Source organism: Rhinichthys klamathensis, unplaced genomic scaffold, assembly GCF_029890125.1.
Source record: "Rhinichthys klamathensis goyatoka isolate OS25496 unplaced genomic scaffold, OSU_Roscu_1.1 h1tg000654l_1, whole genome shotgun sequence".
Taxonomy (NCBI): Eukaryota; Metazoa; Chordata; class Actinopteri; order Cypriniformes; family Leuciscidae; genus Rhinichthys; species Rhinichthys klamathensis.
In genome coordinates, this window is record NW_026607098.1 from 969,726 (window position 1) to 983,584 (window position 13,859).

The 13,859-nt window shown below is 38.0% G+C and overlaps 1 protein-coding gene across 1 annotated transcript in view; it reads right to left on the reverse strand.

Annotated features, from left to right (window-relative positions):
• plxna1b (plexin A1b) overlaps window positions 1-13,859 on the reverse strand; it is a gene marked incomplete at its 5' end in the record, with an annotated part of 80,663 nt that overhangs the window by 25,256 nt on the left and 41,548 nt on the right. The window contains 5 exons of the mRNA XM_056241590.1: window positions 1,612-1,678; window positions 5,159-5,415; window positions 6,245-6,387; window positions 9,947-10,181; window positions 11,435-11,578. Coding sequence (XP_056097565.1) covers window positions 1,612-1,678; window positions 5,159-5,415; window positions 6,245-6,387; window positions 9,947-10,181; window positions 11,435-11,578 — 846 coding nt within the window. The remainder of the gene's footprint in view (window positions 1-1,611; window positions 1,679-5,158; window positions 5,416-6,244; window positions 6,388-9,946; window positions 10,182-11,434; window positions 11,579-13,859) is intronic.

Consider the following 13,859-nt stretch of genomic DNA (forward strand, 5'->3'; position numbering starts at 1 on the left):
TTCATTCTAAACTTTTCTTCACAGGTTCAAGGAGAGTGATCATTTATGGAAAAATCAGAGATGAAGAGTATAAGTGTGATGATATGACTTAAAATTTGTCTTATTGTTTATTATTGTGATTATGGGTAATCAGAATGATAAAAAGTGAGGAGTTGTGGTGGCAATTTTAATGATATTCATTGATCTTTAGTTAAATATAGGTGATTCAAAGAATGTCACATGTGTGTCTCTCACTTGTAGTGAGAGAAGATTCTGTTTATGTACCTGGGGAGGCAGAAGAGGGAGACACTCCAGAGAACAGACGAACAAGGACCTCTGACCTAGATGTCAGAAGGCCATTTGGTGCAGGGGAGCTTAGTGGGCCAACTAGTGACGTCTATGGAAAACTACTGGGAGGAAGGCTCTGGGGGGAAGAAGGCCTTGAAACTAAGATAAAAGCTAGTTCAGTCTGTCTGGGGGTGTGTCACTCTTCTGCACAGGGTAACAACTGTGTATTAGACTGCTCCTATTCTTGCAAGAATAAATACTTCTATTTTATATAATTTGACTCTGAGTGTCTCTTACGCAGTGATGTTTGTTTGAGATGAATTTTTGCCACAACACCTCTTTCCTTCATCATTATATTTGACAGGGAAGCCAAAATGCTCCCATATATGGGGATTTAAATGACGCGGGGCGTTTAAGCTCACGTCCTCCGATCGCCATGACCACGCTGTGGAGATGTATGTGGACTAAACATGCGTAGGACACACGCACGCGCACACACACACACACACACCTACAATTTTTTTTTTTCATAAATCAATCCGCGGATCACGTGTGTGCCGAACCGAAGATATTGATCCGAACAGATCACGGATCAATGATGATCCGTTGCACCACTATTTTACGCTAGACTGTAAAAAAGGTATCAACAATGACGGACTATGATGACAGCTCGCTCAGGGCGGGTCTGTGTTGAAACGCTGCTGTCAATCAACAATCGTGGGTGGGGCGTCCGTTTTATTGACGTCACAAAAACGAACGGCTCGATTTGAGGCAGGGGAAAACATATAAGGAGATTAAAACAAAAACACTGGATGGATTTTTATCATTATATGATGGTTGTGTACAGGCACTGCCAACACACATTTCAGTACAATCAACTTGTAAAAGTGCATGTACCATTATATGACCCCTTTAAGGAGAAAATACTCAGCAATGCTGTCGACTTATGAATTTACACATGCTTTGTCTTAAAGCGTATTAAAAACACCACATAGACACATAAACAACATTAAAAGCTGGATTTTCACCACAGGGGGACTTTAACAGTATCTAAATATATTCAATGATTATCATAATGTGTATTTCATCTAGTGTTTGGTGCATTCAAAATCTAAGTAGTATGGAAATGGGGCAACTAATACAAATATCAGTCAATCATTTTGTTGACAAGATGGCTGGTTTAGTTGGTCTCCTTGCTTGCCAAGCGTCCGATCTAAAGCTCTCTAAAACCTGTAAACCAGACCAGACTGACCAGCAAACACCCGTGAGCTCTCTTTCTATAGCGAATAACATCGTTCAAGATGCACGGAAACACAGTCATTCGTTCCAGTTCCCTCCACTTACCTTAAGAAACTTGAAGAGGAGGAAAGTAAACCAGTTTGTTAGCATCTTCTCAGCCACAGATTCAGTCCTGAGGGGGGAACAGAGTAAAAAATAAATGTCAAGGATTTATTTGCTTGGGTGTGGGAGTCCCTGAGGGAACCTTTAAGAGCAGAGAGATGCTTTGAAGGCTTCTTCATTTCACAATTTCCCAAGCCTCACAACAAGAAAAACAGCCATTCTGATAACCAACATCTATTGGGGTGTGTGTGTGTGTGTTGTATTAAACTCCCATTTGACATCAAAGTGCGGCGGCCGAATTATTCCAGCAGCGTTGGTGAACGCAGCTCGGGGAAAACCCTTCAAAGCACACACGCTAATAATTTAGCATTAACAACAAACCAAAGCGCTGCTCTCTTCCCTCGCAAAGCAAACCACTAAACTTCATTAAGAAAACACCAATTAAAAATATTCTGTATCTTCTGTCATTAAACAGAAACCTGGCACACAATAACAACCCTCCGAAAAAAGTCCCTCGGAATGAGGCTAATTACACGGCTTGGTAATTAACGGACCTTATTAGCGCTAATCTGCTCACGGCGTGCGCGAGGAGGCGTAGACGAGGAGTCTGTGTTTTTACCATCTCTGCTGAATTATTCACTCGTTCTGATGCCAAGACGGATGCAGAGGAGAGCGATACGGCACGAGGAACACAGACTGTGAGGAGGTATTAAAAAAAACTGAGTATATTGTGCTGGAAACGTTCCTGGAGGGGTGAAAGATTGAGATTTGACGGCTCACATGTGTTTGATGTTTAGGTGATGTTTGTCATGTGAGAGAGAATAAGAGAAACTGAGAAGCTGCAGCGAAACCAAATCACTCTGAAGACGAGAGATGATCATTTCTGACAGATTCACTGTCCATGAATCATGAATATGGCTGGCACATGAATATGGCGTATCAATCACAAAACATGTCCAGAACATGACCTGGTCATAATTTACTTTTCCAATAATAATTAATAATACTAATAATACTAATAATAAAATAAATAAATGGGTTAACCTAAATACACAAATAATAATAATAATAATAATAATAATAAATGATTTAGCTTAATAACTAACTAAATAATAATAATAATAATAATAATAATAATAATAATAAATGGTATATGGGGAAAAATAATAAATCAAATGATAATAAAAAATTGTTAAGCAAAATAAATAAATAAATAAATAATGGTTCAGCAAAATAAAAAAATAAAAAATGGTTAAGCAAAATCAAAATAATAATAATAATAAATGGGTTAAGCTAAATAAATAAACAAAAAATAATAATAAATGGTAAAGTGAAATAAATAAAATAATGGGATAGGTTAAATAAATAATCAAATAAATAATAATAATAAATTGTTAAGTGAAAAATAAATAATAATAAATGGGTAAAGCTAAATAAATAAATAATAAGAAATGGTTAAATGAAATAATAATAAAAATTGGGTTAAGCTAAATAAATAAACAATAATAATATAATAACAAATGGTTAGGTGAAATAAATAATAATAATAATAAAAAATGGGTTAAGCTAAATAAATAAACAATAATAATATAATAACAAATGGTTAGGTGAAATAATAATAAAAAAACGGGGTTAAGCTAAATAAACAAACAACAATAATATCATAATAAACGGTTACGTGAAATAAATAAAAAAATTAATAATAATACACATTTAGGTTAATGATAAAAACAAACAAAAACAAATAAAATTATTTAAAAATTATATTTTGTTAAGAAAATGGAGCCAATGCTTCAATGCTAAAGAATCTTAATGGTCCTAAAAATAGATAGATTTATAATATAATTTTTTTCCTTTCTAATTTTGTGGAAAACAGAGAACGTCCCGTGACATGCTATCGTTAGATTGGTCCAGACCGAGTCTTTGTACCTTCATGGTAAATAAAGCCAAAGTGAAGGACATGAGACGCCGAGCGCTGTAGGAACTGGAGATGAAATCATTTCAGAAATGGTCGATTTGCTTTTGTGATATTGATGTAAGACTGACATGCACCATGTTCTGGACTAAAGTCATAAACTCCTCCGACTCTCACGCTCTATCTCTCATCAAATCTCAGCTGGTCTTGTCATGTCTTCATCTCGCTCCGCAGGGAACGTGTGTGGGTTCAGGTGTGTAATATCATCTGACAGAAACAGAGGGATGAAACACCGACGACCACGAAAGGGCAAAGCCTGGAAACGGGGGGATGGAGAGCGAATGAGTGATGGGAGAATAAAGTGACCTCTAGAAGTCAAACTCACGAAGTCCATTAACAGGTGCGACATGGGAACTTGAACGTGAAGTGAGATGCCGTACCTTCACGACAGGTTCTTGCTCTCTTATAATACAGGGTTACACTTTATTTTAAGGTGTCATTGTTACAGTGTAATTATATATTTAAGTAACTTTAGTAATATTAAGTAATATTAAGCAACTACATGTACTTACTATAGGGTTAGGGTAGGATTTGGTTGAGGGTTAGTTACATGTAATTATGCATAATTTACTGTTATTACTATGGTAAGTACATGTAACAAGGACACAGTAAAATAAAGTGTTACCTAATTCAGTTATAAGACATCTAATATAATACAGAAGGATCTCTACAAAACGTTAATATTTTGGGCTCAGTAAGTATGAAAGAACATGAATTAAAAACAATAATGAAGTGTTGTTCTTCCAAACAAGAGACAACTTATCTTTTTATTCCGTCTGAACTGTGCCCTGAATTACACATATGATGTTTGTCAATTTAAAAGATAACTCTGAAAGAAAGTCGCAGTTTGTCATAAAACAGAAGAGTAACATTTAGTTTTATGTGAAAATCGTTCAATGAACTACATCTCCCGGGAAGCGAAACAACGAGCGAGATCCGCTGCTCGTGTGTGTGCAGTCTGGTACAAAACACTCAGGCATGACGGCGTAACGTTACGATTATAACGGAAGACTATAGAAACAATGACAGACGTTAGCTTCAGTAAAGTTAGCTCCAGTAAAGTTAGCTTCATTCATTGAGAGAAAATGTGCATCTTTTGGGTTTGTAGTCTTTGTAATTACGTATTTTCAAAGTTTTATACCTCAACAGTTTTACATCAAACTGTAACAGATGTATAGACTTTATTGACTTTAAAATGTATTTTTTAAATTGACAAACATCATATGTGTAATTCAGGGCACAATTCAAACGTGATCAAAATATTTGTTGTCTCTCGCCATTAACTACCATACAATATTTTTCCGAAATAAGGTCCCATGGTGGTCGACCGGAAGGGGAGGGACTTAGGCTCTCGATGATGTTGGTGGGGCCAATCATATTCCAGGGGGGGCCAGTGCCACCCTGTACCCCCCTTCTAGACACGCCCATGCTCGCGAGGGGGAAATATTTACCCGGAGCTTCATTTAGACCCTGGTTCCTGCGGTGGAAACACAGCGAGTCCCAGCCCAAAGTCGCTAGTTCCTGCGGTGGAAACGCGGCTGTACAAAAACTGGAAGGTGACGTGAGATGGCGTACCTTCTCAGCAGGAGTTTGGGGTGGTTCTTGCTCTCCAGGTTCTTGTCGATGAGGTCGGACAGCAGTTGTTTCAGGACACCGGTGGCGTACTCCATCTCTCCCTGCAGGGCGCTCATGATGAGAGACGCCACGTTCCCTCGGTCCCGCATGGAGAACGAGCGCTGAGCCTCTAGCGTGCGGATGAACGTCAGCAGAAAGTGCTTCTTGTTCAAGAGCTGCCCGAACAGAGTCAAAGACTTCTCCACGTTCGCCGGCACCTGAGAGAGAGACGAGACGAGACACACTGCGATCAGATCAAAACATCAAGTCTAGTCACGTTTATTTATATTTATTTATATATATATTATTTATATATCATACAGATCTTTTCAAAGCAGCTTCGCGGTAATAAACAGGAAAATAACAGCTTAATGTTGCAGAATACACCAATTATGAAACCGAATCATTTCAGCTGGAAAGCAGCTCTACAGAAGACATTAGTGTTATTATTCAGATCAATTCAGTTCAGTATTGATCAATTCAGTTCAATAACGGTCCATAAAAAATGGGTTCAGGTAGAAAATAAATAAGAATATATATATTACAATAAATGGGTTAGGATAAATAAAATAAAAATAATAAAATAAATAATAATAAATGGTTAAGGTAAATAAACAAAAAATAATAATTCATGGGTTAAGGTAAATAAACAAAAAATAATAATAATTCATGGGTTAAGGTAAATAAATAAACAAATAATAAATAAATGGGTTAGGATAAATCAAATAACGTAAAATAAATAACAAAAATAATAATAATAAAAGGATTAGGATAAATAAATTAAAATAATAATAAATGGGTTATGGTAAATAAATACAATTAAATAAAGGGTTAGGATAAATAAATAAATAGGATAGGGTAAATACAATTAACAATAATCATGAATATTACTGAATGTGTGTTTTAAACCCCAGCTAACCAAGAGAGAAACCCAAACTCCACCCGGTGACAGTAGTGGAGAATAAACCTCTGGAGAAACCAGGTTTAGCCCGGGGTTAGTTCTGCTCTGGTCTAACATTAGCCTGGGTTAAAGCTGTCCGTATGTACCTCCATCTCCTTCAGCACCGGATGGTCCTCTATTCCTGGGAAAAGCACTCTCATGGCATACGTGCGGTAATCCAGGAACGGTATTCCAGCTCCATCCAGATCCTGAGTCAACTCATGGATATCGGTCTGCAGCTCGGCAAACGCTGGAGACAGAGTCAGAGAAACCATGAATCTCGGTGTCATGTAAAGCAGAAGAAAACGGGTTTCTTGTATTCTGATCAGATATTCAGTCAGTCAGAAGTAGTTTATTAGATGCTTATAGAGAGCCTAAGCCCCTCCCCTTCCGGTCGACCACCATGGGACCTTATTTCGGAAAAATATTGTATGGTAGTCAATGGCGAGAGACAACAAATATTTTGATCTCGTTTGAATTGTGCCCTGAATTACACATATGATGTTTGTCAATTTAAAAGATACATTTTTAAGTCAATAAAGTCGCAGTTTGATGTAAAACTGTTTAGGTATAAGACTGTGAAAATACATAATTACAAAGACTACAAACCCAAAAGGCGCACATTTTCTCTCAATGAATGAAGCTAAGTTTACTGAAGCTAAGTTTACTGAAGCTAAGTTTACTGAAGCTAAGTTTACTGAAGCTTAGTTTACTGAAGCTTAGTTTACTGAAGCTTAGTTTACTGAAGCTAACTTTACTGAAGCTAACATTACTGAAGCTAAGTTTACTGAAGCTAAGTTTACTGAAGCTAAGTTTACTGAAGCTAAGTTTACTGAAGCTTAGTTTACTGAAGCTTAGTTTACTGAAGCTAACTTTACTGAAACTAACTTTACTGAAGCTAACTTTACTGAAGCTAACTACTGAAGCTAACTTTACTGAAGCTAACTTTACTGAAGCTAAAGCTAATTTTACTGAAGCTAACGTCTGTCATTGTTTCTATAGTCTTACGTTAAAATCGTAACGTTACGCCGTCATGCCTGAGTGTTTTGTACCAGACTGCACACACACGAGCAGCGGATCTTGCTCGTTGTTTCGCTTCCCGGGAGATGTAGTTCATTGAGCGATTTTCACTTTCGTTTTCGGTCAAATTGGCTTTTGAATGGGAGAGCTAGGGGCACGTATATGATAGCATCAAAAATCGCTATTTTTAAACACTAAGAAGGCTCGACACAACATGAAACTTTGCTGAAACTTTGTATCACCAGGGGCTCTACACATGAACTCGAGCATTGAGAACATTGTTTGTGTAAACAGAGTTTCCTAAAAAGAAAGATTTTGAACAACTCACTGTGTCTGTGTCAGCCAGAACAGTAACACCGGCATTTTGTCAGTCAATCTCCGCAATAGTCGATCTCCGAATCCGAATGAACTGACTCTGAATTTTAGTATTGTTTCTTATACGAGGATCCTTTTTCAAATACAAGGTCAATATTGTTTTTCACTTACGACAAAACAACAAATTATCCGTGAATTTATATGGAACTAAGCTTTAGGAGCTTTTCATTTTTACTCTCCTCCCTGTTAAGTTGCATTCGGAGATCGACTATTTTTGACTGACAAATTATCGGCTGACACATCTACAGTGAGATGTTCAAAATCCTCACCATGAAGTCTAATGAACTAAACAATCAAATTACACTTCAAATAAATTTTTTCCAAAGATGTTTTCTGTCATTTTAGGTAGCTTTTTTTTCACGCTGATGTAAATTTAAGTGTTCGTTTTTTTTAAAATAAGTTCGGTCTTTAGTTAGTTATTTGATGCTATAAAAACGGGAATGGGACGTCATGATTGACAGCTGTGATTGACAGCTTCTACACTGAGGAGGACTGCACTTATTAAGACCACGCTACATATGGGGTGAGTACCAAACACCATCTCCTGGTACTCACCTGAGTAACTCACTGAAAAAGTTATGTGCACCCCTGCTTATTAACAAGCTTAAACATGCAACATGCTTTCCTTCGCAAGTTTCCGATCCAGTCTGTCACTCGCCTAATCAATCTGGATGTTGTGGTTATTTATCGCCTCTTTTTATTCATCCTGGAGGACGCCTCATCACTTATCAGTGACCCGTCACTCTCACCTCCCGCTATCCATCTCTTTTATCCTCTCTTCCCTGTCCTCATCCCTCTCTCCGAGTCTGGAGACAGACAAGGTCGTCACCTCGGGCCCGACAGAGACAGATAATGGGCGACTCGTCTCACGCCCTTGTGACCGCGGAGGGAATGAGACGGGCGTTCAGTGCGCGCGTGTGTGTATGATAAATGATGTGTGCGTCGTGAGGTCATCGCTAACAGGAGACCGGAGAAAACAAAGCCAATCAGAGAGAGACGGCGAAGAGCAAACAGAAGAGAAGGATGGAATTGAACTCACTTGAAAAGGATTGAAGGAGAGTGATGAGATGGAGAGAACAAACAAACAATGAAAGAGAACAAGAGGACGGATAAAGAGCCAATAAAAAAAGAACAAAGAGCCAAAGGAAATATTAAGGAAAGAGTGAAAGCAAGTGCAGAAGAAAAAATAAAGAAAGGTGTGAAAGAACGAAAGTAACAGAGCAAAAGAAGCAAAGCAAAAGTAGTGAAAGAGCAAAAGAAAGCTCAATGAAAGAGTGCAAAAGAAAGTGTGAAATTGCGCAAAAGATGGAAAGCACAAAGAAAACACAAAAGAAAGAGTGAAAGCATCAAAAAGTATGAAAAAAGGGTAAAAAAATGGGATAAAAGTGAAAGTATGAAAGCACAAAAGTAAGCGTGAAAGAAAGAAAGAGCAAAAGAAAGAATGAAAAATGAGAGCGAAAAAAGAAAGAAAGAGCAAAAGGACAAAGAAAGAGTGAAAGAAAGAGTAAAATCAAGCATGAAAGAAAGTGTAAAAGCCGGAAAGAAAGCACGAATGAGCGAGGGAGCGAAAGAATGTGTGAAGGCAAGAAAGAAAAAGTGCAAAAGAAAGAGCAAAAGAGAAGAAGATTGAAAGATAGCATTAAAAGCATGACAGAAAGTGGGAAAGAAAGAGCAAAAGAAAGAAGGAAAGAAAGAAAGAAAGAAAGAAAGAAAGAAAGAAAGAAAGAAAGAAAGAAAGAAAGAAAGAAAGAAAGAAAGAAAGAAAGAAAGAAAGAAAGAGCAAAAGAGAAGAAGATCGAAAGATAGCATTATAAAACATGACAGAAACTGTGAAAGAAAGAGCAAAAGAAAGAAAGAAAGAGCAAAAGAAAGAAAGGAAGAGCAAAAGAGAAGAAGATTGAAAGATAGCATTAAAAAGCATGACAGAAAGTGTGAAAAAAGAGTAAAAGAAAGCAAGAAAGCAAGAAAGAAAGAGCAAAAGAAAGAAAGAGCAAAAGAAAGCAAGAAAGAAAGAAAGAGCAAAAGAAAGAAAGGAAGAGCAAAAGAGAAGATTGAAAGATATCATTAAAAAGCATGACAGAAAGTGTGAAAGAAAGAGCAAAAGAAAGAGCAAAAGAAAGCAATAAAAAAAGAAAGAAAGACCAAAAGAAAGAAAGGAAGAGCAAAAGAGAAGATTGAAAGATAGCATTAAAAAGCATGACAGAAAGTGTGAAAGAAAGAGCAAAAGTAAGCAAGAAAGAAAGAAAGAAAGAGCAAAAGAAAGAAAGAAAGAAAGAGCAAAAGAAAGAAAGACAGAGAAAAAGAAAGCAAGAGCAAAAGAGAAGATTGAAAGATAGCATTAAAAAGCATGACAGAAAGTGTGAAAGAAAAAGAGCAAAAGAAAGAAAGAAAGAAAGCAAGAGAGAGTGTGTTACCCTCTTTGCACTCCAGGGCGACTCTGGACTCCAGGTTGTGCATCTGCAGCTGCAGTCGCTTGAGCGTTCGGTCCGCGTCCCGGGATTTGCGCTTGTAGGCGATGAGGATGATGATGATGACGAGCAGAAGAAGGCCTCCTCCTCCCCCGATCCCGATGATTGCAGGAAGAGTCAGCAAGCTGTCGGAGTAGATCTGCAGGGTTCCTGGAGAGTAGCGGAAACCTCCGGCCAGGATCTGCGCAACACACACACACACACACACACACACAGTGAGCACGTCACACGATGATTGACAGGTGTCAAAGTGGTCAGTGCACGGAAACAAGTCCTTTACAAGTCCGCAAAGAGTAGTTACTGAAACTAAACAGCAAAAACAGTTCAGAATCCATCACAGCTCCTCATTTCATATGCAAAAAGGTCAGCCAATCATGACAGAGCTCATTTACATATGGAAGAGCGGCCTGTTTAAAGTCAGCATGAAACATAAGTTGCGTTATTCGTTTCTATTGTGATGTTTATGAAACAGCTTCTGGAACAAGAACAAATGTGGGCGGGGCTTCAATGTGTTCGTGAGGAATTGATTGGATGGTTGTGGTTTGCTATTGGCTGATCTCATGTGAGTGACAGGTTATAGCCCCGCCCTCGTCATCAGAGAGGAGAAGAGATGCTGCAAGAGGAAGTTACTCTGATTCAAGATTACGAGGAACATGAATTTAAAACAATAATACTGTGCCCCGATAAAACATTTAAAATAAACCCTGCAATATTCCATTCAAAACAAGAACTGGTGACTTTTATTGTAAAAGTGGGAAAATGATCATGAAAAACTAAACTATGACTGTTTTTGGTGCAAGTTACCAAGACTATCATTATAAGTAGACTACAATATAGGATCAAATGAGCTCCCAAAACATTTGTGATTACGTTTTATCCCACAATCCCATTGTGAACGCACCTCACAGCACCACATTAATCCTCGTTGCTTAAATAAAGCTGCGTCTTAGAGCGATCACACTTAGCCGGGTTTAAGGGGCTAATGGGGTCAGACAGGCTAGTTTTATACGGAGTAAACGCAGGTCTCTCGCTGTCACAGCTTCCATACGGGTCGAGGACAAACATGTGGGTCAAACAAGCTGTCGTTCTCCCTTCAGACTCGTCTCGCAGAATTAGAGCAGACAGCTTGGGAAAAAACATCGGAGCAATGCCATACAAAATATAATTTCACTCTCACGTTCAGCAAATAAAGACAGCTATTTAAAGATGAAAATGGCTACATATAAATACAGATCTGCTTCTCAGATTCTTTGCGTGAATAAACACAAGGAAACCCCCCGAGAGCCACGACAGAAACTCCCGTCAGTAATCTGATGCTGAGAAATATGGACTGAAACACAGATGAATGAGAGGAAGAGCCACAAACGAGACGGTGTGATAGTCGTGGGAAAGAGCAGAAGAAGGGAATCATCATCTGTACTGAAACACACTCACAGTCACTTTATGCTGGCCGGTGAGATCTGGCCATTCACACAGCAGCTGCGTCTCTGACACGGTCAACACACACGGCTTGTCGCTGATCAGAACGGTGTAGTTCAGCTTGTAGATGCCAGCAGCCGAAGGAATCAGATTCCTGCCCTGAAACACAATAAACATCTTTATTTTGAATTTGTATCATATTGTCATATACAGAAGATCATCCAAAAATAATCTACCAGTGTTTCGGCTTGTTTTCATTATGGCTTGTCATCGTTAAAAAATATATATATATAAAAAAACAGGTGGTTTTGAACCCTGGCTGGTTATGTACTTGCTCAAAAATTTATTTAGGATAATTTTTAACCCAAAAAAGCTAGTTTAAAAGTGTCACCGGCCCACCGGTGGGCCCAAATCCATTACATTTTTAAAACAGTAATATCCTATACTAAACCTAAACTAATCTTGACAAACTATATATCATTTGAAAGCTTACAATCTCTAGTTTCCATATTTGGTGATTGATTTTCAAAATGAATTACAGAAGAGCCATAATTGATCAATTTGCAACAAGAAAATTTTCATACTCCTAAGGCGTGTTTAGACCTTTATTTTGAAATAGTGATGAACATGAAAAATCATGAAAGAAGGGTAGAAACCTGGGTTTGTTTTCATGCCAAGAGTTCAAAAGATAGCATCCATTCAATTATTTTAGAAAAAAAGGTCTGAAATTTTTTTAAATATAAAGAAAACAATTATAGATTCACCATTTGTGATGTGGCAGCAAGCTATAACGCACATACTTGTTATTGTTGTTTCTTAGAGGTTGAATTCATATCAAAATCTGCCAAACTTCTCATATTACTTCTGAATAGGATGTCTACTTCATAAATTGTATGAAAATTGTGGAAATAATGGTTCATATCACTCAAAACACATATGGAAATGGAGGCACCCTTATATGGGCAGTAATGGAGTCTAGTTGTCATCTAGTGAAAAAGTTTGGTACTGCAGACAAACAAAATATTACTGAACGCTCATTTTTTGAGATATCAACCTAAAATTTGAAACACAACTTGTTCAGATTTTTGACTTAGATTTTTTTTTGCAGTTTTAGAGTCGCCCAGGTTTTGAAAATATATATTTTCTATAAAATATGAATAATTAAATATTTTACATTGTACGATTTCATAAACTCAAACTTCTATAACTTTTTTCTGTTTCACTTTCTTAATTTATTTCACTTCCACAAAAATCTGCCAAATGTCTTCTTTAAAACGAGACCAATCTTACGTCTATATTCCAAAGCATTCTTGAATTACAACCATTTAAGTTTGAAATGTGCATTTTCATGTATATTCAAAAAAAGGGGGGTGACACTTAAAGGGTTAATGCTCAGTAGTACACATACAGGTCCTTCTCAAAAAATTAGCATATTGTGATAAAGTTCATTATTTTCCATAATGTAATGATAAAAATTTAACTTTCATATATTTTAGATTCATTGCACACCAACTGAAATATTTCAGGTCTTTTATTGTTTTAATACGGATGATTTTGGCATACAGCTCATGAAAACCCCAAATTCCTGTCTCAAAAAATTAGCATATCATGAAAAGGGTCTCTAAACGAGCTATTAACCTAATCATCTGAATCAACTAATAAACTCTAAACAACTGCAAAAGATTCCTGAGGCTTTTAAAAACTCCGAGCCTGTTTCATTACTCAAAACCGCAATCATGGGTAAGACTGCCGACCTGACTGCGTCCAGAAGGCCATCATTGACACCCTCAAGCAAGAGGGTAAGACAGAAAGAAATTTCTGAACAAATAGGCTGTTCCCAGAGTGCTGTATCAAGGCACCTCAGTGGGAAGTCTGTGGGAAGGAAAAAGTTAGGCAAAAAACGCTGCACAACGAGAAGAGGTGACCGGACCCTGAGGAAGATTGTGGAGAAGGACCGATTCCAGACCTTGGGGGACCTGCGGAAGCAGTGGACTGAGTCTGGAGTAGAAACATCCAGAGCCGCCGTGCACAGGCGTGTGCAGGACATGGGCTACAGGTGCCGCATTCCCCAGGTCAAGCCACTTTTGAACCAGAAACAGCAGCAGAAGCGCCTGACCTGGGCTACAGAGAAGCAGCACTGGACTGTTGCTCAGTTTTGCATGTCATTCGGAAATCAAGGTGCCAGAGTCTGGAGGAAGACTGGGGAGAAGTAAATGCCAAAATGCCTGAAGTCCAGTGTCAAGTACCCACAGTCAGTGATGGTCTGGGGTGCCATGTCAGCTGCTGGTGTTGGTGCACTGTGTTTTATCAAGGGCAGGGTCAATGCAGCTAGCTATCAGGAGATTTTGGAGCACTTCATGCTTCCATCTGCTGAAAAGCTTTATGGAGATGAAGATTTCATTTTTCAGCACGACCTGGCACCTGCTCACAGTGCCAAAAC